Here is a 26,229-nt window from a genome sequence, read left to right on the forward strand (position 1 = left end):
ACAAAGTTCCCACTCTTTTTATAGCAATGAAATTACAAAACATTTCCATGACTGTATTTCTTGATTCATATTAAGTCGATTGTAATAATTAATCTCCTTGTCCCTCAATCTTTCTTCTACTTAAATCTCCAGCCATCATTCATAAACTGTTCCCATAATCAGTCCCTCTGCCCTGATGAACATCAACATAAACTGTGGAACAAAAACAAAATACAGCCAGGGGTGTGCCTTTCTGTAGGGAAACACAAGCACAATATAGTGGCTGATAGTATAGAGGGAAATGACAGCTATGTTTCACATAAGCCTGTTTCATTTTTCCCCCTACAACATAAATTACACTTAATATCTAGTTTTGTGGACATTTCATTGTATATTAATACGAATAAGAATTGTTTTATTTATCCAAAACTCAATGGAAAACTTCCATTAGAAATCAGCATTTGGAAATCTATGACAGCAGTAACACTAGTATGAGCATTTACAGAATGCTTCATTAAGGTGAATAAACCAAAAGTATGCCAACTTGGCCTTGAATTTCACAACAATACAGACACCTCAAAACAAGTTAAATTGCATATACAGTATACATAAACTGATATAACTGTTGACCTAAGAAGTGGCACGTCTAATGGTTTGCCATAGACACCTGAGCCTGATTTATACTTTATTATGTGCCAGAAATAGCCAATCTACAAGCTCTGTGTTGCAGTGGATTTTGAGCTTGTAATTCGATTATTTTCAGTGTGCAAAGATCAAGTCTTAACCTACCATATATTTTTGTGACCTTGCTCCTACCACTATGGAATGGAGGTGACAATGGCCATGATGTTAAGGCCAGGCCAGTCAGACAAGCAATGTCTGACTTGCCTCTTAACAGAATGGGCAGGGTGTATGAAAGGTAATTTTATTTATGTATTTGCATTTAAACAGCACATAACATGTCAGGGATGGACCTGAAAGGACCAGTCTGCATAACCGCTACGTTATGCCATAACGTACACATGTCATGTAGACAAGGACAGAGAACCCCCAAGTGGAATGTTATAGAAGATCTGAGATTTCAAAACATCAACCGGAAAAGGAAAGAAAATATGCAGCTATGGTACAATACATTCAGGGTGTCTTATTGATAGACATGGTGGATACAGCATGTCACTCACTGATCTATAGGTTAAATAAATGTATTTCATTGCTTATGGAATAACATCTATATAGAACAGTGACTGAACACAGCCTTGCTGCATCTAATCTGGTCCTGCATTTGGTTCCCCGTCTTCGTCTGGTCCTACATCGGTAGGTGGAGAGGAGTTCTCCTCTGTGTCAGGACTAACCAGCTTGGCCCCGAACTCCAGCCTAGCCTGACGGTTGGATTCCAGAAGTTCATGCAGTTTGCCATTCAGAGAATCGTTACGGTCCTCCATGTCATCCAGGCAGGAGTTAATCTGATCCAGCATGGTGTTGATGGCTGCATATTCTGTCACGGAAAAGAGGACACGATAAATGCACTGTAAAACATGATGGCATGGTGTTTTACAACGTGGATGTGTTGTAGGCCTACTTCAACAGTTGCAAGTCTTATCATTGGCTTGGCTGTGTGGAGTCACTGGAGTGTGTGCTGATTAAGCAGTGCCAGTGAGTGACCATGATACAAGTCCCACTGATGTCAATTAGCAAGTAAAGTAGTAAACCATGCATTTGAAAAATGTACAGCAAACTAATAAAGGTGATACTCTTATTTTGGTGTCACAGAGATGCTCTAATGCAATAGTGGGGTCCAGGCCAATATATATTGCTTAAAGGGGCATTCCACTCATTTTCAACGTTTTACTATGTCATTAATTTACCTTAGAGCTGTTGTGTGGAAATAATAAAAAGTCCCTAGAACTGTAATTATGAAAAAAATCATTAACATGGTGAAACATCTTGATGACATCAAGATTTTCAGACCTCTAGTTCTAGGAAACACATAGCCCCTTTCGGGACCCTACGTAAAACTTTTTTGATATTTTGTTGAGTTTTACGTTGGGTCCCTGCTCGCTACTGTACTTTCGTATGGAAATTCCTATATGCGGATATGGAGATTCTCTCTAAAATAGGACCCGCGGCATGTGACGCCATTATTTTCCTTGAGTTATTCTGAATTCGGTAACTTTAAGTAGCTATACATCCCGGTGCGAATATCTCCTGTGGCGCGGAAGCCGTTAAGTATTTTTAATCTTTGTTTGACCGATTTGGTCGCTTTATTTCTTCTTGTTTGTTTACCGTTTATTGTACCGCCTCCCGGTGTGCGGTTGGCTTGTGAGGCTACGTCCCTGCCTCTGATCTGCTGTGTCATAGCTATAGCGCCACTAGCTAGCCAGATAGGCGGTACAATGAGGTGTCAATAAACAAGAAGAATCCAAGCTTCCAAATCGGGCAAACATATATTAAAAATACTTAACGGCTTCCGCGCCACAGGAGATATTCGCAAAGGTATGTATGTGTACTTATACTTTACATATTCAGAAAGCCTCATACTGAAGAATATCGTCAAAGAGCGCGGGGAGGCGTTTTAACATGTAAACATGAGCCAGTAAATGTTTTAATCAGGTGGCATGGACGACGCGGAACAGGACCCAATGCACTGGGTCGAACAAATGTCAGAAACTTCAGTAGCATTTGGGTTCTGCTTGGAGGGCTAGGAAACACAGAATGGGGGGAACATTGTTTTTTAATTTATTTCCACACAACTCTAAGGTATATTATTGACATAGTAAAATGTTGAAAATGAGTGGAATGCCCTTTAATTCTAATTCACAGTGCGCTAACACAGCGGTTGAGCGAGGATGAGGATTTTTAAAGATTAAATTAAGGTGACAGGCTCAGCAACAAATAAAACAGTATAGGTAGGCTAGTTATACCTTCTCCGTTGAATTCATCGTCGTCAATAATACCTTCGTCTATCGAGATATCGGGATCTCCATTTGGTCCAGACATTTCTGCTAAAACCGTGACAGCAGTTTGTTTATATACTATATTCTGCGGCTGCCTGTTGGCTTTATTCTCATCAAACTACATGACAATATAGAGTAGACAGAGCCAAATTAAAACCAATCAATTGACAAACCACGCAAACAAAGACAACCCGTATAATCCATAGAACTGTAGATGTTAAGTAAATCAAGCTTATTTGTTGTTGGCGAGAATAATCATGGGACGTGTGAGCCCTATGGTCCTCAGTCAGCTGACACACACGCATAGTGTGTCAGCTGACTGAGGACCAGCGTCTGTAGGCCTATATGCCAAAAATATGAATAGGCCTACATAAAAATAGACTACATCTACACAGGCACTACATGAAATGCAGTTAAATGTAATATGTGAGCTGCTGAAGTGATAAATAAAATGTGCAATCACTTATGAAATTGATCTAAATAAAATCGTGTTGATATTTTATGCAAACCGTCTTTCTTTCTAAATCATTCTTAATCCTGATTTATACTCCATCGTACGGTGGTGTGTCACGCGCTGAAAATAGCAGATCTACAACCTCACAACAAGTCACTTTTGCAATGCGCTGTGAACTTGTAGATCTCGGTTCGAGCATACATCGTTTCCGCTTCCGCTACTTACCGGATCCACAAACAAACCATAGGGGAAACAAACCTTAGAGTATATATTTAACTCTATGAAACAAACAGACTAACAGAGCAGTTAAGCTGCGCATTGCGCATGCGTATTCTACCCACGTGGAGAAACAAACTGGACAGTGGACATGTTCCTGGCAGCAGAGCCGTTCAATTATCAAAACTTAAATAATAAATAACAATTCGTTGCAGCAGAACATCTCCCCACCACCATGGAGGACTTACCAGCAGACCTCAAAGCTTTTCTTCTCAATCACCCGTTTTTCCAGCTGTCAGACAATAAGGTCCGTGAGGACATGACGCGATGTTATGTGAATAAATAATGCTAGCCATAGCTTACCGATGCTTGCATAACAGAAAGGCACTACACCCACTACTTGTTTTGTTTACAACAAAGGTATCTTCTTGTAATTTCAGATCAAATGCACACTTAATGGCCATGAGTTTCCCCGCAACCTTGCAGAGCTCCAGGACTTCATCAAAGGAAAGAAATACCAGAAACTCAGTGCTGCCGCAGAGTTCGGCTACAGCCATCATAAACCACACATCGTGCCAAGCACTAACAGACCGTAAGAAAACACTTTAATTTATTATACATTACAAATGTAACCCATGCTTGGGTTTGACATACATTTAATTACGTGAGCGTGGTGTAATATGCAATGATAACTTAGTAGACTGGGGTCCAGACTCCAGTGGGGTGTTATGCTCGGTAACTAGCCCTCCAAGCAGAACCCAATGAATGGTACTGAAGTTTCTGACATTTTGTTCGACCCAGTCCATGGGGTCCTGTTGCACTACTACCATGCCACATGGGACGCACCCATTTTAAAACATAAACAACATGTTTCGCGGCTCCCCGCGCTCTATGACGATATTATTCAGTGTGAGGCTTTCTGAATATGTGAAGTATAAGTATCCATACATGCCGCTGCGAATATCTCCTGTGGCGCGGAAGCCGTTAAGTATTTTTAATCTATGTTTGCCCGATTTGGAAGCTTGGATTAATCTCTTCCTTCCTTGTTTATTGACACCTCATTGTACCGCCTATCTGGCTAGCTAGTGGCGCTATAGCTATGACAGAGCAGATCAGAGGCAGGGACGTAGCCGCACAAGCCAACCGCACACCGGGAGGCGGTACAATAAACGGTAAACAAACAAGAAGAAATAAAGCGACCAAATCGGTCGGTTTAAACAAAGATTAAAAATACTTAGCGGCTTCCGCGCCACAGGAGATATTCGCAGCAGAATGTTTTAAAACATACAAAACAACTCTAATAATATTAAGTGCTTGGCATACGCATAGTACTGTTCTGGGAGGTCCCAGAAAGGGGGTGCGTGTCCGAAAACTGTAAACCCCATAAATTTCTCATAGTTTTGACCCTATAGATTAGAACCAGGCAAGATCTAAAAAAAGAATAATACAAATAATTATGCCTTGTGCCGCACTAGACTAGGTGTTGCTGTTTTATATTTTTGTTTTTGCTGACTTCCAAGTTCCATTTCTGTTGTGCAGCAATCAACTCTTCTGTAAACTGACCCTAAGACACCTCAACCGGCAGCCACAGCATGTCCTGCAACATGTCAGTGGGAAACGCTATAAAAAGGCCTTGGAAAAATGTAAGTATAAATGTATGCCATTTGAGTTCACAATCTCCATTCCTGTGTACTGTCTGTATGTATATCAATATCGATAGTATTGTCTGTCCTAAAAAGAAATCCTGTATACCAAGGGGACCAAGCTAAAGTCTTTGCATTGGCTCTGCCTTGCAGTTACTTTTTTACTCGACAAATTGTTTCCACCCAGTTTAGTGCCGATGTATTTGAATTAGGATATAATCAGATGTATCAGTAGCTGGAGATCTCCGATTGTCTGGCTATGTGTATTGCACAATAAGGCAATTTATGTGGAATTGTGGATATCCATGTATTCAAATGCTGCATGTATAAGAAGCAACTTTTAGATTTGTATGCAAATATTAACTCTGTATAGTATACAAGGAATTATAATTTCTGTGCTTAATTCTTACCCAAGACAAACAGTGCATACAACAGGGCATTGAGTATATTCCAGCCAAACTCCTAAGGAAAAGGCGTGAAGAAGACGGTGGAGGGGAGGTGAAGAAAGGAAGCAACTCGGGCCGAAATTCTTTGTGGGAAACCAACTCCAGTGAAGAGGACCACAGTGACTCAGATGACAGCATGAGTGATCTTTATCCTTGTTAGTATATCCGTCATGCAAACCGACATACATTCAAGAACATTGTTTTCCATGTGTATTTGCAATAAAGTCTCCACCGTGGCTGCGGCGATATGCGTTTTTGAAACATTACCTTTCCTTACCGTTTGAGGCTGTTTAATATAAAACAAAGTTCTTTTCCCCCACAAACACTCATGTGAATGTTTGCAAACACATCACCCTATTTAATGCACCTCTCTAAAACGGCTCATATTTTCATATTGATTGGTTTAATTATTTTTCGGCTTATGGTTTTAAATAAAAAGCAATACATTTGTACTTTACCTTTTCCACAGCATCTATGTTCCCCAAAAAGGAGGAAGTGGAAGTTGTTGTCGAGAAGAAAAAGGATGAAGATGACTTTCAAACTGATGATGATGAAGAGATGGCGGTAGAAAATCAGGCACCACAGAAACGCAAGAAGGTTTGTAGGAAAACAAAACGTATTATCTAAATTATATTGGTTTTTTTATATTGGTCATTTTTAGCCAACTTAAATTATTTTGTTATAGTGAAAATAGTAGGATCTTGTAGGTTCTATTGGAGATTTTTAAACACACCCAAAATAGAGATGCCAGGTTGAAAGTGGTTAACAAATAATTTGGTTAACTATTATGACACAAAATGTCTGTAATGTACCTGACAACAAATCAATGTTTGCTTCAGTTTCAGGGTGGCGGAGGATTACAGAAGAAATTCAAGAATAACAAGTTTAAAAGAAGAGGTGTTAAAAGCGCAAAAGTAACAAATGGGGAATGAAGAATAATGCATTTATATTGTAACTTCTAGTTTGTCAGTTGACATGATATGGAATATCGATTTCAGCTCAGAAACATGGCATTTCTGTCATAGGTATAATATACCAAATATTATTTGGTCTTCATTACTGAAAGCCCTTGCTTTTAAGATGGAGTGTTGTACAGGGCATAATGTACAGGACAAAAGATAGTGTATAAAAGGTTTGATTCCCTGTAGATGTTGTGTGGATTGTGTGGTGTGACAAATTGTTTCTTTAAACTACAACATGAATGCATTACCTTTACCACACAGTTTAACATCACTGGTATTTTCAACTTCAGGGATGAACTTGAGCTGTATTTATAGTGCCTTGTCTGTCCAAGTCTATAAAAAAATGAAACTTATGTATGTAGAAATGTTTATTTTCATTTATATAAAGTTCACACACAATTTCACATGTAGCCAATACATTTATTTTAAAGAATATTAACATTATAGATTGAAATGTTCTTAATCATCTGTAATCAAAGGTCCATCATGGATACAGTGAAGTGAACCAGGAGGCACTGCCACCAAAGAGCAGCAGGTGTTTCTGATACCCTAGTAGAGAAGATGTTTCAAACAGCTGGAATGCTGGTCAAACTTCAGAAGACCACGTTGACCAGAATTTTGTGGAGGCACTCAGTGAGTTTAAGCTTATTGGGCAGTTTACCTTCCATCCAGTTGTCATCCCACCAGAGCTCTCAGGAGTCATGTCTGCTTCAGTGGCCTTGGGTGACAGGTGTGGATGGCCAAGGCCAAATCTATAATTATTCTCTAAAAAAACAATCTGGTTGACCTTCCGTTTGTGGTCACACTGGTCTACTCAATGAAAGAAGGAAGAGTGATTTCTTGAATGGCTTCTATAATATTTATTACCCAAAATAGGCATAGAGTTTTGCAGTTTAAACTAAATTACTCTTCGATACATTTCATGAATGTATTCTTGTTATGACTAATGCATTGTTCTTGCACTCGTGTGGTCAGCTGCATAAGCGGCAGCAGTTCTGCCATTGAAAGTCTAGCAATGACTACTAACTTAGCTAAAATACACAATGAATTACTAAGCAGATAGATTCTGAGCAAAATGTTATTAACTATTTGGCTGTCACCCATCATGATCCATGTCACATTTGGCCATGCGATTCATGGTCATGCGATTCTACAAAATCCTCTCAGGTTGACCTTGGGTTAAGACTAAGTCATTTAAGTTGAGCTTTTAATTTTCAGGCTTTATCTCATGAGATAGAAATGAAACTGGGAATGAGGTTGGCTTTTCCATTATTTCATACAGAGAAGGATGGTCTTCCTGCTAGACCGTCCATGGGCCAGTCACACCTCCAAGCTCCAACGGTGCCCATGGTGGACTATGCATGGCAGGGGTGTCCTCTTCCCTGAGCCAAAAAATATGTTTTTCTGCAGGGTCTTCAGCTGGGGACCTCCGTTCATGTTTACTTTTGCCCCTTAGCCCTTATAGTAGCAAGTTGGGTGAGGCACTACTGGAAGTACCTTACCTTTTTTTTTTGTAGACATGTATTCTAACAGTGGGAAGTCTGGTGATGTGAGGTTAGTCGAACTGCTGTAGCCTAGTTATAGTAGACCTATGCTATGCATTATTAAACGGTAACCTCACCCCAATTATACTTTACTTAATCGTGTTTCATAACCTGATATTTCTCATTCTCAGTCTCGTTCATCACATCAGTTGCCTATACCTACCACAAGTCCACAACTGACAACCAAATATGCTTGTGTAGAGATGTACAGGTAAAATATTGATCAAAGAGTGTGTGATGACTACCGAATCCGAATCGATGTAGAGAAAAATACTACTGGACCTGTAGAGCAGTGGGGAGATGAAGTGGTTAATTGAATTGAATTCCTCAGTTGCTTGGAGAAATGAACAAAGCAGCATGATGCATGTTTACCTTGCTTCATGTTTCAGAGACTGTTCTAAATTCCCCGTTGTGTTGTTTACATGGGCAAAAGCAGTAAACAAAGCTATACATGTTGTCAGCCCCCTGGATCCACAGCATACGTGGCATACAGCGGTTGCAGAACCATGTAGGGGGGCTCTCGTTAAATCGCGAGGCATTGTGGGGCGGAGGCGGCCTTGTACTTGAATAAAGTACCAAGGATTCAACAGTGACGTCACATCGATGCGTCATGTAACAGAACCGCGTCAGTCTCTTTGGGCACTGCATGTGGACGATTGTTTGTGACGTCACTTACGTATCCTTGGCTATCTTCACTAGCCTTCTCCATTGAGGCAACCAGGAATTCTTGAAGTAAATAACGGTGGAGAGAGAAACAGTTTGGACATAATAGCTCGCGAAAATTCCTCGTTCCGAGAATTGCGTCGCGTACGAGCCTCAAGTATTGTAAACCATGGGGCAGGAGGAACTCATGAACACAGCCGAGGACGTGGCCGACCAGGTAACTTTCATTTTGTGCTGCCAGTTGTCAGCTAGCCCTCTCTCTAGCTATGTTAGCAATCGGCTAACAAGTTGGCACTTGGCAGTGCACTCTGCAGCCACTCACTGGGGGAAAAGTGATTTCTTGAATGGCTTCTCCAATATTCGTTACCGATGGGGTTGTTTAGGCATACCTTTTTTCCCATTTTGCCCACTAAATTGAATTACTCACATTTTAATAATACATTTCAAGAATGTATTCTTATGACTATGACATGTCTTCTGCACTCACGCGTGCATAAGCAGCAGTTCTGGTACAGTGCCATTGAATATGACTAGTACTAAAGTAACTTAGTCAATGCTACTGCGTCTGCTAGTATACACGTATTACTAAGCAGACATTTTGTGGTGCAAAATGTTTCAAAATGTCATACTGACAAGCTATTTGGATAGCTGTCAGTGACTCATCCAGATCCATTAACATCACATTTGGCCATTTGAGCCAGCTATATTGGCAAACAACAAGTAGGCCTATTCCCCTGACAGGTCATTACGTACTCTTATTGTTAAGTGACACTGTGAGGGAGACTTGGGACATGTACGTTGGGTAACAAACGTTAATAACTTGGCAGAGCTTTTTCAGTTTCCCTGCAGTCAGTTATAAGTGATTAAGTGTTCCACCATTCAACTTCACAATTTAACTTAACCAAACCATATATTATATAGAAGAAATAATGACTGAACTGTAACCAAGGACAATTGATAGACTGGAAGAAAGACCTATTTAAAACTGCCATAATTCTTAGAAAGCTACTGCAACTTACTTGCTCAGAGCCAGAGGTATTATTTACATTTACATACTATACTAGTTTAGGACCATATGTTTTCATTGGAAGCATTTGTGTCATGTCATTTTGGGCTTTCACTAGCCCAGGCTTTCACAGTTTTGTTGATTCAACTCACTGAAAAGGATGCATATTGCACAAGTAGTATAGGCTACCTTTAATACATACTTTGCAATGTGACACAAAAATAGATCTCCCAGTCTCTCAACATTTTTCTTCCAAGTCTGCATGGTTTATCACTCAAAGTGATATCCGTGACCGCTACAAAACTGTACATTAATTATTTTCTTGCTACACTCCTAGATGCATTGCATGGCCTGTTTCTCTAGAGTCAGACTGTCACAGCACCTCAGGCTCATCCCAATTGCTTGCTGCTCCTCCATTCATACACCACACAACGGGCCATGTGGGAGTTGGTGCCTCCTGATAGGCTGTCGAGGTCTGACAGTGCTGATGTGGACTGCTTGATAGGAGGGGCAGGAGAAGGTCACATCATAGGGTGGCCTATGTTAGTAACACATCCAGAAACTTGATAATAGTAGGGAATGCCTAGGAAAGAAGGTAGAAATAAGTAGAATTTGTGGGTACAACACAGCAAGTCTATTTTCACTACTATATTATTACAACAAGCATCAACAAATCCTCTTTCCATTGTGGATACTGGATATAGATAGCCTATGCCTAGTTTTCAGTGTATTCTCAGCTTTAGTTGATGTAACATTTCCTCAGCATTGTCATCTAGAGTAAACAAATCAATCAAAAAACACATTTACTGTTCTCATTATTTACACATTGATTGATTTGTCCTTGAGTTGGTCAAAGTGCATTCTTTCTCATTTACCGGTAATAGAGATACCGGAATTTCTACTATAAAAGATCTCCAAAGGGAATTTGTTGATGTCTTTTGAACAAATATGCTCCAAATATAGGCCCAATCCACCCAAACAAGGTTTATATACATAAATAAGCAGAATTGGATTCAATATGAGACCGACAAGTTACAGAAAATGTAATTGGTTGCTTCAAAGAGGTCCTCAGAACTAAAGGCCACCAGGGTCACAGACAGCAGCAAAGGTTGACAGTTATACCTTAAACACCACATTAACCCCTGGCCTTTTGTCTATAGGTGATTTATTGGAAGCATTTTTCCTCCAAATAATCAAAATGTTAAATGTCAAAAATAGTTAAATTAGCCGCTCTAAAAGCTTACAATGTGCTATGAGTGACTACTGACTATTGTATTTTTGCCGTGTAGTATAACCCAATTACATAGGACTTAAGTGGTAAAAAATGTGTGTTATCCGCTCACAGTGACTGCAGTTATGGGTCACAACTCGCATCCTAATTTGCATAACAACCAGATTAGTTGTGGAAAATGACACCACGGCACCCCATGTCACTTCTTCTCAGCTGCACACAGATTGGCTCACAATGTTGGTGACAGGTGACAGTCAGGCTTTGATATGTTTATTTAAATAGACTCTCTGAAGTCCAACTACAGTCTACAGCCATAAATAGGTCATGTCCTGTCTCTCTCCTGTGATGCAAGCATTTTGGGATAGCCTAGTTGGATTGGATTCTATTTAGGGACACCACTCCACATGCCTTGCTGATAAAGTGGAGGACAGGGCATGGCAAATTGTTACATTTTCCTTCATTCAATGCAAACCTCTTGTTTATAGCTGTGTTATTATTAACAGACCATCAAACCCAAGTGGCACACTTACTGTGTGTGTGTGTGTGCGCCTTATGCTGTGTTCACACGGGCAGATTATCAAAGATAGTTTACCATTCATTTTCAATGGAAGCCAGCGGCATAAGGATACAAAGATACATCCAACGGCTACAAATCTATAAAAAAGTTGAACTGGTTTCATTTTTTTTTTTAAAGATATTTCTTTTGCGGCTTACGCCTTTATTGATTTTTTTAAGGGATAGAAAGTAGGCTGACAGGAAACGGGAGAGAGATGGGGGGATGACATGCGGTAAAGGCCGTGTCGGGTCCGGGAGTCGAACCCGCGGCACACCGCGACTGGATCACCAGTCCGGTGCCCAGACCGTTACGCTACGGCCTGGGCCAACTGGTTTCATTTCAACTAAAGATACAAAGCTACAAATTAGCTGTGTAGCTTAAAGCTTTTCATCTTTGTATCTTGTATCTGTAGCCAGTGTGAACGCAACATTAAACCAAGTTTTGTACAGTGTTTGTCTGATTGCTTAAATATATGGTGTGTGTTAAATATATGGAAAAAACATTTCAGTCGCTCAGACCTTCATCAGGCATCTTCATCAGTGTTTAAGATATGAAAGATATTACTATATTTCTTTAAGTTGCCCCTTATGTATTAGGGCTTAGTGCACATATTTCTCCCTTTTATTGCTTTTTTGCCACCATTTTATTACGGCTATAACACCCTTTTATATTCTCCTTCAGTTTCTGCGGGTAACCAAACAGTACCTGCCTCACCTGGCACGCCTGTGTCTCATTAGCACCTTCTTGGAAGATGGTATCAGAATGTGGTTCCAGTGGAATGAGCAGAGAGACTACATTGAGGCTACCTGGAGTTGTGGCTACTTCCTAGCCACATGCTTTGTGCTACTCAACCTCATTGGGCAGCTGGGTGAGTGATGGGCTGCATATAGGCCAAAAGACACTATAATAGAATTGACCTAATGTCAAGTTAGGAATTAACCACACCAGTCCTATTTCATTAATATTTGTCATACAATGGTGTCTTGTGGCAAAGTTAGCCAATCTGACATAATGCAACAAGTTGTGAGCTTGCAGATTGGTTATTTTAGAATAAACCAATTTCTTTATTCTTTATTTAGCTGCAAAATATCAGACCAAAGTAGGGATACAAAACAAACTGATCAGGAATTGAGGCTAGCTCTGACACAAGCCACTTTTACACATGTGTTGCGCAATATTGGTGAGCTGGCTTTGCCTTTCTACACAGAATCAAACTTTAGCCATAGTAAAGCCTCCCCATGTGTGCCTATACTGTACAGACAGTGCATGCTGCATTTCCGGGAGCAGAGTTGTGGTGTGTTAAACATCAGTGTCAGTGTTTGACAGCAGTATTGATAGTTTCTACACATTTACAACTTTAGCTTAAACATTTATTTCACCAAATCTAGTAAAAATGAACTGACAAAATGCGATGACAATGCAACAGACTTCAGTCACAGACTCTCCAATTCTGAAGCATTCACAAAGTGACGAAAGCTGTTCGTGAGCACTGAGCATGCTAAAGTTGTGAAACGCATTCAGTTCAAGATTACGAAAGAATTACGAAACTCACTTTCAGTTTCACTCTTTCTCCCTTTCTTTTGTTCGTGACAAGAGTGTAAGACACATACACAAGATTACAGCATGGGTACACTATACATTTATAATGACAGCCTATGCATTTATTTATTTCAGATTTTACACTTTAGATTTAGGCTATGTGTTGTTTTTAAATCTGCCGTAACAACTTCATCCCTAACTATTAACCCTGGCATCCCTATTTTGGGCATTCCATTATAATCATTATTATACACATCACATTGCGACGTGTTGTTTGAATTGACTTTGCTAACCAAAGGGATAACAAAAATATCTTGCCTCAAAGGTCTTGCCTATCTACTTAATGAAAAACACTATTAGAAATACTAGCTATCCACCCAGTGCTCAATATTGAACAGATTTTAACTAGCTAACTTTTACACTGCCTGTTAAAGGGCAGGGATGTTGGCCCATCATGTTGTCAGTCACACTGTTCTGTGTATAAGGTACAGAAACTGGGTCCATTCCATTTACATGAAACCTTTGTGGCAGAAGTGAAGGACTGAAGGTAGTTGGATCAGCCAGCTGTCTCAGTAAAAGGCAAAGCCGGCATGGTGGGACAAGGATGTAAAATCTTCTGCCTTGAACTCTCTGTGCTTCTCTTTAGTTATTCTTTAATTGTATTTTTGCTTACACAAATTAGTTATGTATCAGTATGTGTTGCCCTCTCTCTCACACATGCACACTAGGGATGTGTGAGTCTGTCTGTTTTCATTTGAGAAAATTCGCGAGACGCAAGTCAGTCCTGACCTTACTTAAGCAATACATTTAAATAAATATAAGTAAATGGTAAGTAATAAGTAAATAGGCCTAGTCTAATAACGACACATACAAACTCTCTGTATTTTGTGAAATGAATCCGCTAATGTCCGCTAATGACAGCTGTTCCTCATGTGTACGTGTGTGTGTGAGAGAGAGAGAGAGAGAGAGAGAGAGAGAGCGAGAGAGGAGGAGGATAGAGTAAAAAGTTTACGTGGTTATGCAATGTGGAATGCTGGCATGATATAGGCATTAAGCACGCATAGAGGTGGCCTTTCTATGTGAAAAAGCTACGCCAGCATTAATGAGTCAATGACTGCTCTTCGTTCCAATATTGTGTGATCTCTGTTAAATAACTTAAATGTAGCTGTATTGTATGTACAGTAAATGTTTTTTACAGTATTTACAAAAGGTTGAATGGATAAGCTAAAAAGCAATACCGTAGTTGACTATACAATACTGTAACTGGCAGTTTGGAAGTCCTTTTCTGATGCCTCACAGACGGCTATATATCAGGAGCAGTCATCCAGTTACACACTCATCTACACACCACATAGAATTAGCTAATCACAAAATGCTACGTGCACAACAGCCACATTCGCACACAAATTGTACTTTGACGTTTTTTTTTTTTTTTTTTAGATATTTTTTTGCGGCTTACGCCTTTTTATTGATTTTTGAAGGGACAGACAGTAGGCTGACAGGAAACGGGAGAGAGATGGGGAATGACATGCAGTAAAGGCCGTGTCGGGTCCGGGAGTCGAACCCGCGGCACACTGCGACTGGATTACCAGTCCGGTGCCCAGACCGTTACGCTACGGCCTGGGCGTACTTTGACGTTTTAACCACATTTATACTACTTTAAACTTACAACATGATGCTTGTGGATCTGCTATTTTGAAAATCTTTGGACATTTTTGCATATCGCCGGCACTTTCTGGCAGAAACATTGTATTACCCCTGTTACCTTTCAGGAAATGTTAATGTCTTAATACTTTTCATTGGTTAAATACTGTATGTATAAAATACACCAAATTAAACACTTTCACTTTCAAAAGTAGCCGATCCACAAGCTCACAATTGCATTGGGACACGCTGTGACAGTGAGCTTTTATATCGGTAATTTTGTGAAAAACTGTACAATAAAGTAGGGCATTAGTTATAAAAACTTAAAATTTGGACATACTGCTTGCAGACATACAAGGTTTGTTCCTGACGGCAAGGATACCTTGCCTTTGGCATGAACCTCGGCATGCTCAGCGGCAACCCATAGAGCAAATTCTTTATTATATAGTGTACGGAGTCTGAGAACTTATACAATTAATAACGATAATACTGTACACAACACAACAGCTGCAACAATTTGACATTTTTAATGTCATCAATCAAAGAATGAAGAAAAACCCTTTCCAACAGTTGAGAGATTTAATCAGCTTTCCTTCTTCTGTATGTGTCACAACAGGTGGTTGTGTCCTCATCCTCAGTAGAAATTTTGTACAGTATGCCTGCTTTGGTTTATTCGGGATCATAGCTACACAGGTGAGAATGTCACACGCATTTTAAGTCCATGAAAACATGCAACAGAATCTCAATGCGTTTTACTGTTTTATTTACTAGTTCTGTTTTTTTACCCCCAGACTGTTGCGTACAGCATTTTATGGGACCTTAAGTTTTTGATGAGGTAGGTATCTCTTTGTAGTGATTTGGGTCAGTATTGCTTTGGAGAAGAAACAAAAAGAAAAGTGAATTGAAAAAAAAAGAAGTGATTTGTCAAGTGAAATAGTGCCATGCCCTAATATAGGATTAGGAGCGTTGGATAGTTCTTCTGCTACATTCCATTAGTCAGAGGAACGGGAGCATTGTGATTATAAACAATATAAAAGGACATGGCTGTCCTTGAACATTGAAGTCCTTGGCCTGCTGTCAGCATGCACAATTAATGTAATGCTGAATTAGCCCAGTATGTATGATTAGTTGCAGACAGATGGGGTGAAAACATGATCTCCTGGCAGAGAAACAGTGAAGAATTCTCTTTTACTAATGTCAGTGTTTTCTATCCGAATGAATTTCCAAAACGGGCCTCCAGGTGGCGTAGATGTAAAAACAATGGACACAATACATGAGGAATTGGCAATGACTAAACTGAAGAAAATAAAGGAGAAAAAGTACGACCCATATATGCCCAGCATAGTACTAAATATCTAATGTTCCCCTTTATTTATATAAAAAACATATCACTGAAGGCATAATGATTTGAATTTGACTTTAGACATGGATGCTTGATTTCAGATGCATCACTACTAAAAAGTGATTCTGTCTTATTTTCTACTCATTGATTGATAGTCTGCTATAGACACTGTACTACACAAACCAGTAACTTAGTTCTCCCCCATTTTCCATAGAAACCTTGCCCTTGGCGGTGGCCTGCTTCTGCTGCTGGCCGAGTCTCGCTCAGAAGGAAAGAGCATGTTTGCGGGAGTCCCCTCGATGGGAGAGAGTTCACCAAAGCAGTACATGCAGTTGGGAGGCCGAGTACTCCTTGTGCTTATGTTCATGACACTGTTGCACTTTGACTCCAACTTCTTCTCTGTGAGTATCGACAATAACAACATTTTAACCTATAGCCGGATTGATGCTTTGTTGCATACGTGTACTGTCGTGCACACACATTTAACTAAATCAGGCTTAGCCCCCTAACTCATAAATAACTAATACAGCACTGCAAATATTTAACAAGTGTGATTTGTGGTTCAGTACATAATGAAGTATATGATTCAGTATATATAAAATGGGTTCCCATGAGGAGGACATGGTAAATGATAAATCAGAATGGCAAGAAAGCCAATTCAACTTTCTCATGACTATTGTTTTGTTCTGAAGGCCCTTTTTCTCAAATATATGTAGTTTGGGGCTGTCAGTAAGTACTTACTTACCTCAGGATCTATTACAATTAAAAAATAAATAAATCCCCATATTGATGTAAAATTGCCCAAAATGTTATATCTGCTGCTGTTGTGTAAATATGATTGAAGCCCTTTTTAAGAAACTGGCCTTCTGGTTATCAACATAATAACCAATATGCTTCCGGTAAACCTGTTTCCGGCAAGAAATGCAATAATTTAATACCCTGATTTGGTTAAAGAACTAAGGGATTCTACAATTTACAATTTAGGCATTTAGCAGACGCTCTTAATCCAGAGCGACTTACATTAAGCAAGAACAAAAAAAGCATGGGAATACATCACATAAAAACATTTATCAAGAAACATGCGTAAGCTAAGAAAGTAACAGTGGAATATCTATATAATGAAGCTATACATATAAACTATACATCTATACTACTATGCTATACATATGTACTATGACGTGCTATGACTACATACAATGCAATTATAGTGCTGTCTACATAATATGCTATAAGTCTGTATCAAATGCTATCTAAGTCTACAGAAATGCTATCTAAGGGGGTGGGGTAAGTGCTATGGGCCATGATGGAGTCTGAAAAGGTGGGTTTTCAGACTACGGCGGAAGATTGGGAGTGATGTTGCAGTTCTGACTGCAATGGGAAGTGCATTCCACAGTTTTGGAGCCAGAAGGGAGAAGAGTTTGGGACGTGTGGAGCGTTGTCCCGGCGTTTTTAGTGAGGGTACTTCCAGCTTCCCTGCGTTGGCTGATCTGAGTGCGCGGGAGGGTTTGTAGGGTTCGATCATACTTGCAAGATATGGGGGAGCCATACCTTTGGTTGCTTTGAATGCCAGCATCAGAGTTTTGTATTCTGTGCGGGCAGCGACCGGGAGCCAGTGGAGGGAGCGGAGCAGGGGGGAGACATGTGAGAATTTTGGCTGGTTGAAGACCAAGCGAGCTGCAGCATTTTGGATCAGCTGGAGAGGCTTAAGTGCACATGCTGGTAGGCCAGTAAGGAGGGAGTTACAATAGTCGAGTTTTGACAAGACTGTTGTCTGGATTAGGAGCTGGGCTGATTCCTGGGTGAGGAACGGTCTAATTCGTCGTATGTTATAGAGTGTGAACCTACAGGATCGAGTGACAGCTGTGATGTGAGTTTTGAACGAGAGCTAACTGTCCAGGACAACACCAAGATTCCTGGCTGTTGGGACAGACGTTACCAGGGCGTTGTCTACGGAAATAGTTAGCTCCCGCATAGGGCAGGACTTAGCTGGGAAGAAGAGAAGCTCAGTCTCAGTCTCATTCTTATCTGTTACTTGTCAGTCAGTCTGTTGGAATTGTAGGTGAAGTTGTTGTGGCTGAAGCTTAGAAAGTTGTCATGACAAAGTCTCAGAGGAGGGTTATGTTTGGTACTTACTTGTGTTGTAATTGTAAAGCCTATTTTCTTTATCAGACAACAAATGGTGAAATCCTCAAACTCTGTTTACTGTTTAGAGCTTGTAGATCTTATTTTTGCTGTTGAAATAACTCAATGTACTAGCTAATGATGAAGGCTAATGGTTAGCCACACCCACTGCAACACTGAAAATCGGGACTTCAAAATAGCTAAAATAGTTGCTGAAGGCAATATGACAATCCTAACATTAATAATCCCAAGTAAGGCCCAGGCTGTGGCGTAACCGTCTGGGCACCTGACTGGTAATCCAGTCGCAGTGTGCCGCGGGTTCGACTCCCGAGCCCGACACGGCCTTTAATGCATGTCTTCCCCCATCTCTCTCCCGTTTCCTGTCAGCCTACTGTCTGTCCCTTCAAAAAACCCAATAAAAGGCGTAAACCGCAAAAGAAATATATAATAATCCCAAGTAAATCCTTTCTGACTAAGTAATTTAAATCAAATGTATTTTTTTAAGGTTTCATGTCTTAATGCAAAATGTCATTAGAATCCCACAGATTCAGTTTAGTAGTGCATCAAGTTGTAATCCAATTTTTTTTATACCAGCATTAGATTAGATTAGCTTTAGCGTCCAGTGTTCCAGAGGCAGTCACCCACTCATCTTGCACCAGAAGAGCTGAATAATACAGATGTTTTTATCCCCATGGCTTCAACAACCCCAACAGGGGGCTGTAACCTATACTGTTAAATTTAAATAATAACAAACCCTCCCTTAAGAACCTTTTGCTTTCCTCTCCAGATCCTGCAGAACATGGTGGGCACTGCCCTCATCGTCCTAGTGGCCATTGGCTTCAAAACCAAACTGGCAGCACTGACCTTGGTGGTGTGGCTTCTGGCCATCAACGTTTACTTCAACGCCTTCTGGACCGTCCCGGCGTATAAGCCCATGCATGACTTCCTCAAGTACGACTTCTTCCAGACCACCTCGGTCATCGGGGGCCTGCTGCTGGTGGTGGCGTTGGGGCCTGGAGGCGTGTCCATGGACGAGAAGAAGAAGGAGTGGTAGGAAGAGGGTGGGTTGAAAAGAAAGACACAGCACCACTAACTGCCCCCCACCTACCAGGACACAAAGACGTTCCCTTCCTTCCTCTTCATGCAAGGGTACACTTTCTTTTTTTGGCCTATCATATCCCCAGCAACAAACACCTCACCCAGCATTAGACACTCTGGGTCTTTTTGTTTTGTTTTCCTCCCAGCTGCTGGTTCTTGCTTTTTCTTTTTTTGGGGGGGAGGGGGGGGGGATAGAATGGATACTGGATTTTTATATACCATATATATATTTATGTCCCCATGTTTCACATTAGGGGTTACAAAATGGCCTAATGAATTATTTGTGTCAAAGTGCAAGGTAACTAACGCACAAGTGAAGGGTGGAGTTTTAGAAGGAAAGGTATCTTTGCTTTCCTGTGGAAGTTATGAATATGTCTGATGGATGTTATACCACAGCCTCTCATATTTTTTTAATACACTTTCTTTTTTTTGGGGGGGGGGGGGCATATATCAGTTTAGGTTCCTGCACGGATGCTTGTCTTTTCTCCACTCTTAGTGGATATTGGATTATCTAAGACTCACTCGCCATATCGATCGTGAGACATTGGGCACTGAAACAAGAGGACCTCTCACTATTTTGGTTTCCACCTCTCCTTTTTCAGATGCCTGATCCTTCATTTATCTATACACATTCAGTCTGAGGTGATTGACTACTGTTTGTACATGAGGGTTGAATTTGGTCGGAGAGGAAGTTGTGGAGTGTACTGATGTTGTACCACTTTCAACCTGGTGTCCCTATTTTGGGCATGTCATAGGGGAAGATTAAAAAAGAAAAAGCTCAAATAGCATATCTACAAGCTCACAGTGCGTCATAATGCGACGAGTTGTGAGCTTGTATATTTGTATATTTTCGCCACGTGGCAACGTCGTGGGACGAAGTGTGAAATATGGCTCAAGTGGTTAAATGAAAATTGCGACACAGTCGTTAACTCCTGGATTTCTCATTTTGGACACTGTAGCCTACTGTATGTCTTTGGCAAATGCCTAACTAGTGAACTGTGTGTGAATGGGGATAAACAGGGGGAGGCTCAATATTTGTGAAACGCCATAATATGCCATCTAGAAAGGCAAAGGAGACTAAGCAGAGTCGGTAGCCATGTGGACTTTGCTCAGTGTTTCTAGCTCTGTTTAAGAAAATAAAGATATTCAGTGTATTGATTTACAGAAGTTTATATTGTATTTTGATCATTTGTTTTTGATTTTGGAAGTTCATGGTGAAGAAATAAAAATGCAAAAAGCCATTATTGTCTCAGTCTCAGGACGGATTTGGGCAGATGTATCGTGTGTGGTCAGACTTCTCACAAGGTAAGTATAATATATACAATCATGTAGATTCTATTCTACGGTAGGATGAAGTTTTAGAAGTAATTGATGACTGACAGGTCTTATATAAACGGAATGGTTTCTTTGGCTGTGAAAATTCACAATTTCACAGCCAAACGAAGCAAGCATATGGCTTTATATTTAATTATTAATGTATAATTAAATATAAAGCCATATGCTGCATTCATGCAGTCGAATCTGGTGTGAGGTATTTTTGAAAAATGGCTCATATTCTGTACAATTAAAACTGTTTCTGGAGACTGCAGGTACAAACATGACTTTTAATATACACTTGGGAATTTGAGTTGAAATGCAGGTAACCGAGAGTCCTTGGACCAAATGGACCACTGTGTGAGGGAAGGGGACAAAAGAGCAGCTCTACAGAAGATCTACGAGTCTTCATGAACATGGTCTCATCTTTATGAGGAGAGAAAAGTAACACTGCCCCCTCATGTATTAGGAGGGCAATATGAGTCACCAGAATCAAGGATGGGTGCTTAGGAAGGGGGCGGGGCAGCTAAAATGAATATCAAATATCTAAATACTGAATGAAGTAATTTAAAAACTGGGTGGTGTTCACAAAACCCTGAGTAGACGATGAAATGACCCAAAACAAATTTGAAAGTGGAATATCTCTTTAAGATCCAACTAAATGTGAGAGCTAAAAAAATAAATGCAACTGATTTTGTTTACAAAATTAAGTTTTGTTTGAAAGTTATTCATTGTGGGAGTAATTTAGGGAGTCAAATAGCAAAAAAGAATATCTGTTAAGGAGCCTAATTAATAGCCCATTATGGTTGCAGCCAAAGTTCAATCATAAAACAATCAACAAAAGGTAAGGTGTGTGTGTGTGTGTGTGTGTGTGTGTGTGTGTGTTTTAAGCTAAAATATAGATCTATTGTTGCTAAATAGCTATGTAAAAAACAAACATAGCTTGTATTTGTTTTTATATAATTACGGTCAGGTATTTTCTTTGGATATATTAGTTTTAGGTTGTCATGGAATTTATATCTAATGTAATGATACCATAGATAAGAAGATAGATGTTTAGAAATCAATCATTTAGCCAAATAATGCAATGTATGAAATATGAATTGTATGACATTTGTTTTTCTTTTCTCTGTTTTACTTTCTTGGGCCCTATCCATTATTCCCACAACACCAGAGGGAGTGCAACAAACCATGTACAACCCAGATTCGGCACAAACAAGGGACTAAATTATTTTCGCTCCTATGCCACCAAAATGTGGAACGCCCTACCAACAGTCATTAAGACATGTGAATCCCTTGACTCCTTCAAAACCGCTCTCAAAGGGCACCTACGGATGGCTGCAATTCAAAACTGGCCTCTGTAAAATCTGAATCCCCTCCACCCCCCCATTTCCCCTCAATGTATATGTATCTTTTCCCTTTTTGCTTCCTATATGATGAATTCCTGTTCTGTTCTTTAGCTACATAGAAATGTCTATTTGTATGTCTCTAAATGTTTTGATGAATTGAACAATGTGGACCCTGTTGTAAACAAGTGTAATGCTTAATTGCATGGGTCGTCCACTCACAGTTAACAGTCTTTGTATTGAGTTTGTGCTTGAAATGTACTGTAAATTCTGCAAACTGTTAATAAATATTTCAATCAATCAATCAATCCATCCGCACGTGTATGTAACGTGCGGACGGTAGACAAGAAAACGCAGAGGTTAACGGACACCGGTATTTACCATATGATAGAATGTCTCAATTCTATTCTAATTCTATTCTAATACATATCACACAGATTTGCACAGGGCCCAGTCAGTGCCCAGTCAGTGCCCACTGCCCACCACTGCCCAGTTTGCGCTTTGCAAAAGTGCCCAGTTCACCTGCATCAGCTGGCAGCATCCTTGACCACAGCCTTTGACCATCCCTTCGACCTATGGGATCCAGCCTGGTCAAACCCGCCAATCATCATCGGTGATGATGACACACATCACAACGTGTTGCTGCGTGAGCTATGAGCGTAATATCTGATATATAAAATCTGTGATAGGCATTCGGCTCACTCGTTACTGCTGCTAGTCGCTGGTAGACATTTACTGCTGCTCACAAGGTAAGTTTCAGAACGTTATAACGGTATGACTCTTTTTATTCCTTAAACTTAGTTTGCAGTGCACTAGAATACCGCTAGCTGCAGAATTAGCATGCAATGCCCCTCTAGTGCTGGGTGATTTTACTGTCAAATTTACAAACGTATTATAAACGCCTAGGCTTAAAACTGATGAAGTTGATGTGAACATTGTAGAATGAAAAACAGGACGCATACACGGGTCATGTATTTATGTTTTTATTTATTTATTTTCACTGCTTTTGAGAAACGGCTGATTAAAGTTATACAAAAAAGACAAATCACAGCTGCTACAGGGGTGGGTAAGGCATGCCAAAAGATTATGCCCAATTTAAAGTTGCCTGACAAAAGATACAAGATGACCAAGTGGCCATTCTGGCCAAAATGCATGCATTTACTATTTTCAACAAAATTAATTTTGAGAACATGCAGTGCAAAAACATTTATAGCCTCGCCCTACATTATGGTATCACTTGTAAAGTAATGCAGTTTCTGTAATTCCATCTGCTGTTAGTTTAGTTTTTACATTGTGATATGAATGATTTACTAAATGTGCTAGTGTTTTAGTGGGCAGTGTATTTTGTGTTGTGTAATATGCATGCATTTTGATAAATGTTAAAAGTATTGAATATTAAACATATATCAATACTACTACTAATAATATTCCTTCCACACATGTTAGTTAGCCAATGGGTCCTCATAGATTAATTTGTCACTTTATGTCACCTTTGGCTGAGATTGTCCACTGGTGTTTGTCCTGTCCTGGAAACGTGAATGTAAGGAGTAAATACATAATCCACCACCTAATGTAGATGTCATTATCCAATTATCCAAAATCTGCACCATCTGTTATCAAGGCTTTTCAGAATTCAGAAGTTATGATGCTACTATCTATAAATCAGAATGTCAGAGATCATTCATTTATTCTCCTTACAGTCAGGAAAAAAGCTTTGCAGTGTTGATTGAATTATTGTAATGGCTTTATTTTGTTTTTAATTTTATTGACAGCTTGTAAAGTTAATCATCACCATGTCAAAAGGAACAGTGGTTCTGGCCTACAGTGGTGGACTGGACACCTCCTGTATTCTGGTGTGGCTGAAGGAACAAGGCTATGATGTTATTTGCTACTTGGTAAGGTAACTGAAGTTACTGTGTGTGTGTGTGTGTGTGTGTGTGTGTGTGTGTGTGTGTGTGTGTGTGTGTGTGTGTGTGTGTGTGTGTGTGTGTGTGTGTGTGTGTGTGTGTGTGTGTGTGTGTGTGTGTGTGTGTGTGTGTGTGTGTGTGTGTGTGTGTGTGTGTGTGTGTGCGCGCACGCGCGCGCGCGAGTATGTGTGTGTGCGCGAGTTACTGCCTTGTCTTATTGACTACTACATGACTCAAAAGTCTACATTTTTAAGCTCACCTTGATGCACACCTTGCACGTTGATGAAACGTGCATATGACAAAGGGAGGTCCAAACATATATACCAGTATCAAAGAGAAATGTCCTGCTGCCTAGGAACTTGCTAAAAAAACGTCATCATGACAGACATGTCTGTCCTGATGAAAGTCTAATGACCATACATTTTAATGAAATAAAAACAACAATATTGTACAGTTAAGAGTACAATATAACAGTGAGACATTTAGACCCTGGTGACAGTTAGGAGTCAGGACACAGACCTTTACTGAGGATATCAATAAAAGTATTTTGTTCACAATGCATTGCGTGTTGTGAGCTTGTGCAGCGGCTATTTTCAAATAGCCAAAGTTTAAAATGGGGCTTAAGTGGTTAACCCCCTATCACAGGATTTTGCAGCATAATACCAGTGCAAAGCTACCTAGATTAACTTTTGGCCTGTAGGCGGTGCAGAATTGCACAGCATGCAGATTTCCCTCTTGTGTAGCCTAACTCTTCATTCAGTGGTTAGCTATACAGGCGAAGGGAGTCAGGGAAAGCAAGGCAGTGTCTATTAGACATAGCATGTAGTTAACAGCTATGGCACGCAAGGCTCGTGACCCCATAGATCTTGTTGGTTTTGGGATGAGCCACTTCACGGGAAGAGTAGAAAAATAAAAGCACTGCAGTGGCCCCGTATCTAACATGTTGTTCTTGTTGAAATGACATGACATGCACAGTACACACATGGTCTACTCTTGCGTGAAATACGCTATAAATCGTTGTTTCAGTACTATGCCCTTCCAGTTAGCTAAAGATGAGCTTTGCATCACAAATCTGTATATTTTTTATTTTAAAGCGATTATTGAAATGGGCTTTAATAATGTATTTGTGTTAGTCCCAACACGATAATTGTGATACTAGCTTCAGTAACTTAAAGCATCAGAGTATCATGTGTTATGTATAAGATGAGTGAAATCACATGTCCAACATCCTTCTCTTAGTACTAGCCATTCTGGGTGTATAGCACTCGCAATTCGCAAATATCTTAGTACTATACCAATGCTGGCCATATAGCACTCATTTATAACATGGTAATAGCCATTCTGTCACTGTGTGTATAGAAAGTACAAGCCAAATGCGCTGTGAGCTTGTAGATCTTAAGGTGTGCCCATCGGCACACTAGTATACTGCCATAACCCATAAGCTGTGGCCTGTTGGAATAAGAATAGCAGACAGACTATCATGTAACTAATTGAAAATACAAATGGTCATGAAAATATAATAGTTTATTCCTTATGACCAGTAAGTCTTGTACAGCAGAACAGCACAGTTTGTGATAATCCACACACTATTTATGTCTTGACATTATTTTGCTTAACAGACAGACAGTGGCAAAAACCTAACCTATATTACTAATACTATAGTCCCAGGTTTATAGTGTTTCGAGTTCAACACTGGCTTGCCTTTGATCCTGTAGTTGCAAGGTGAAGTGAGTGCTTAATACAAACTTAATTAGCCACGAGTGACGCAGGTAAAAAATTTATCCATTTGATTGGCTGTGCAAATTCTGTGCTTGCAGGCAAATATTGGACAGGAAGAGGACTTCGAAGCTGCCAAGGTGAAGGCTATACAACTAGGTGCAAAGAAGGTGAGTATGGCTTTCGTATGAAACAACATAATAACTAAAAAGTGGTCTGTGTAGTGTGTACTCAGTTCTGTTAAACCTAGAGGAAACGTTGGTTTCATCAGGAAACCCAAGTTTTTTGCATCGTTCATGTGCTGCCTTCTCCTTCTCAACAGAACATACTAACTACAGTATATGATATGATATACAGGTTTACTTTTGTTACTTTTGTATACATGGTAAGTGCTGAGGACTTAAAGGGGGCCATTACTGTAATAACTTTGTACTCGTGTACATAATAAAATCATAACGAAGTCCGACTAATAGATGGAAAGTATGGCAAGATCCATGGTTATGATATTATGGTATGAGGAAAGATCTGAACTAGGAAGACTCCAATAC

At 39.9% G+C, this 26,229-nt stretch overlaps 4 protein-coding genes across 4 annotated transcripts in view; 3 read left to right on the plus strand and 1 right to left on the minus strand.

The window, feature by feature from the left end:
- Positions 1-479: 479 nt before the first annotated feature.
- bbln (bublin coiled coil protein) lies at positions 480-3,218 on the minus strand. Its single transcript, XM_083793502.1, has 2 exons — positions 2,901-3,218; positions 480-1,474 (listed from the first exon to the last, which is right to left on the minus strand). The coding sequence occupies exons 1-2, from the start codon at positions 2,974-2,976 to the stop codon at positions 1,245-1,247; spliced, it is 306 nt and encodes a 101-aa protein (XP_083649628.1). The 5' UTR covers positions 2,977-3,218; the 3' UTR covers positions 480-1,244.
- Positions 3,219-3,737: 519 nt separating this feature from the next.
- surf2 (surfeit 2) lies at positions 3,738-7,066 on the plus strand. The gene is made up of 6 exons (XM_083793119.1): positions 3,738-3,910; positions 4,044-4,195; positions 5,143-5,246; positions 5,662-5,847; positions 6,162-6,289; positions 6,532-7,066. The coding sequence occupies exons 1-6, from the start codon at positions 3,839-3,841 to the stop codon at positions 6,622-6,624; spliced, it is 735 nt and encodes a 244-aa protein (XP_083649245.1). The 5' UTR covers positions 3,738-3,838; the 3' UTR covers positions 6,625-7,066.
- A 1,825-nt stretch (positions 7,067-8,891) lies between these two features.
- On the plus strand, positions 8,892-20,570 carry surf4 (surfeit 4). The gene is made up of 6 exons (XM_083793546.1): positions 8,892-9,078; positions 12,336-12,522; positions 15,454-15,530; positions 15,629-15,672; positions 16,394-16,580; positions 19,088-20,570. The coding sequence occupies exons 1-6, from the start codon at positions 9,031-9,033 to the stop codon at positions 19,352-19,354; spliced, it is 810 nt and encodes a 269-aa protein (XP_083649672.1). The 5' UTR covers positions 8,892-9,030; the 3' UTR covers positions 19,355-20,570.
- A 2,121-nt stretch (positions 20,571-22,691) lies between these two features.
- Positions 22,692-26,229, plus strand: part of ass1 (argininosuccinate synthase 1) — a 37,603-nt gene continuing 34,065 nt past the window's right edge. The window contains exons 1-3 of the mRNA XM_083793106.1: positions 22,692-22,807; positions 23,831-23,953; positions 25,783-25,851. Of these exons, the coding sequence (XP_083649232.1) occupies positions 23,852-23,953; positions 25,783-25,851 (171 nt within the window). The 5' untranslated portion in view covers positions 22,692-22,807; positions 23,831-23,851. The remainder of the gene's footprint in view (positions 22,808-23,830; positions 23,954-25,782; positions 25,852-26,229) is intronic.

Source organism: Protomyctophum parallelum, assembly GCF_964188405.1.
Source record: "Protomyctophum parallelum genome assembly, chromosome: 21".
Classification (NCBI taxonomy): domain Eukaryota; kingdom Metazoa; phylum Chordata; class Actinopteri; order Myctophiformes; family Myctophidae; genus Protomyctophum; species Protomyctophum parallelum.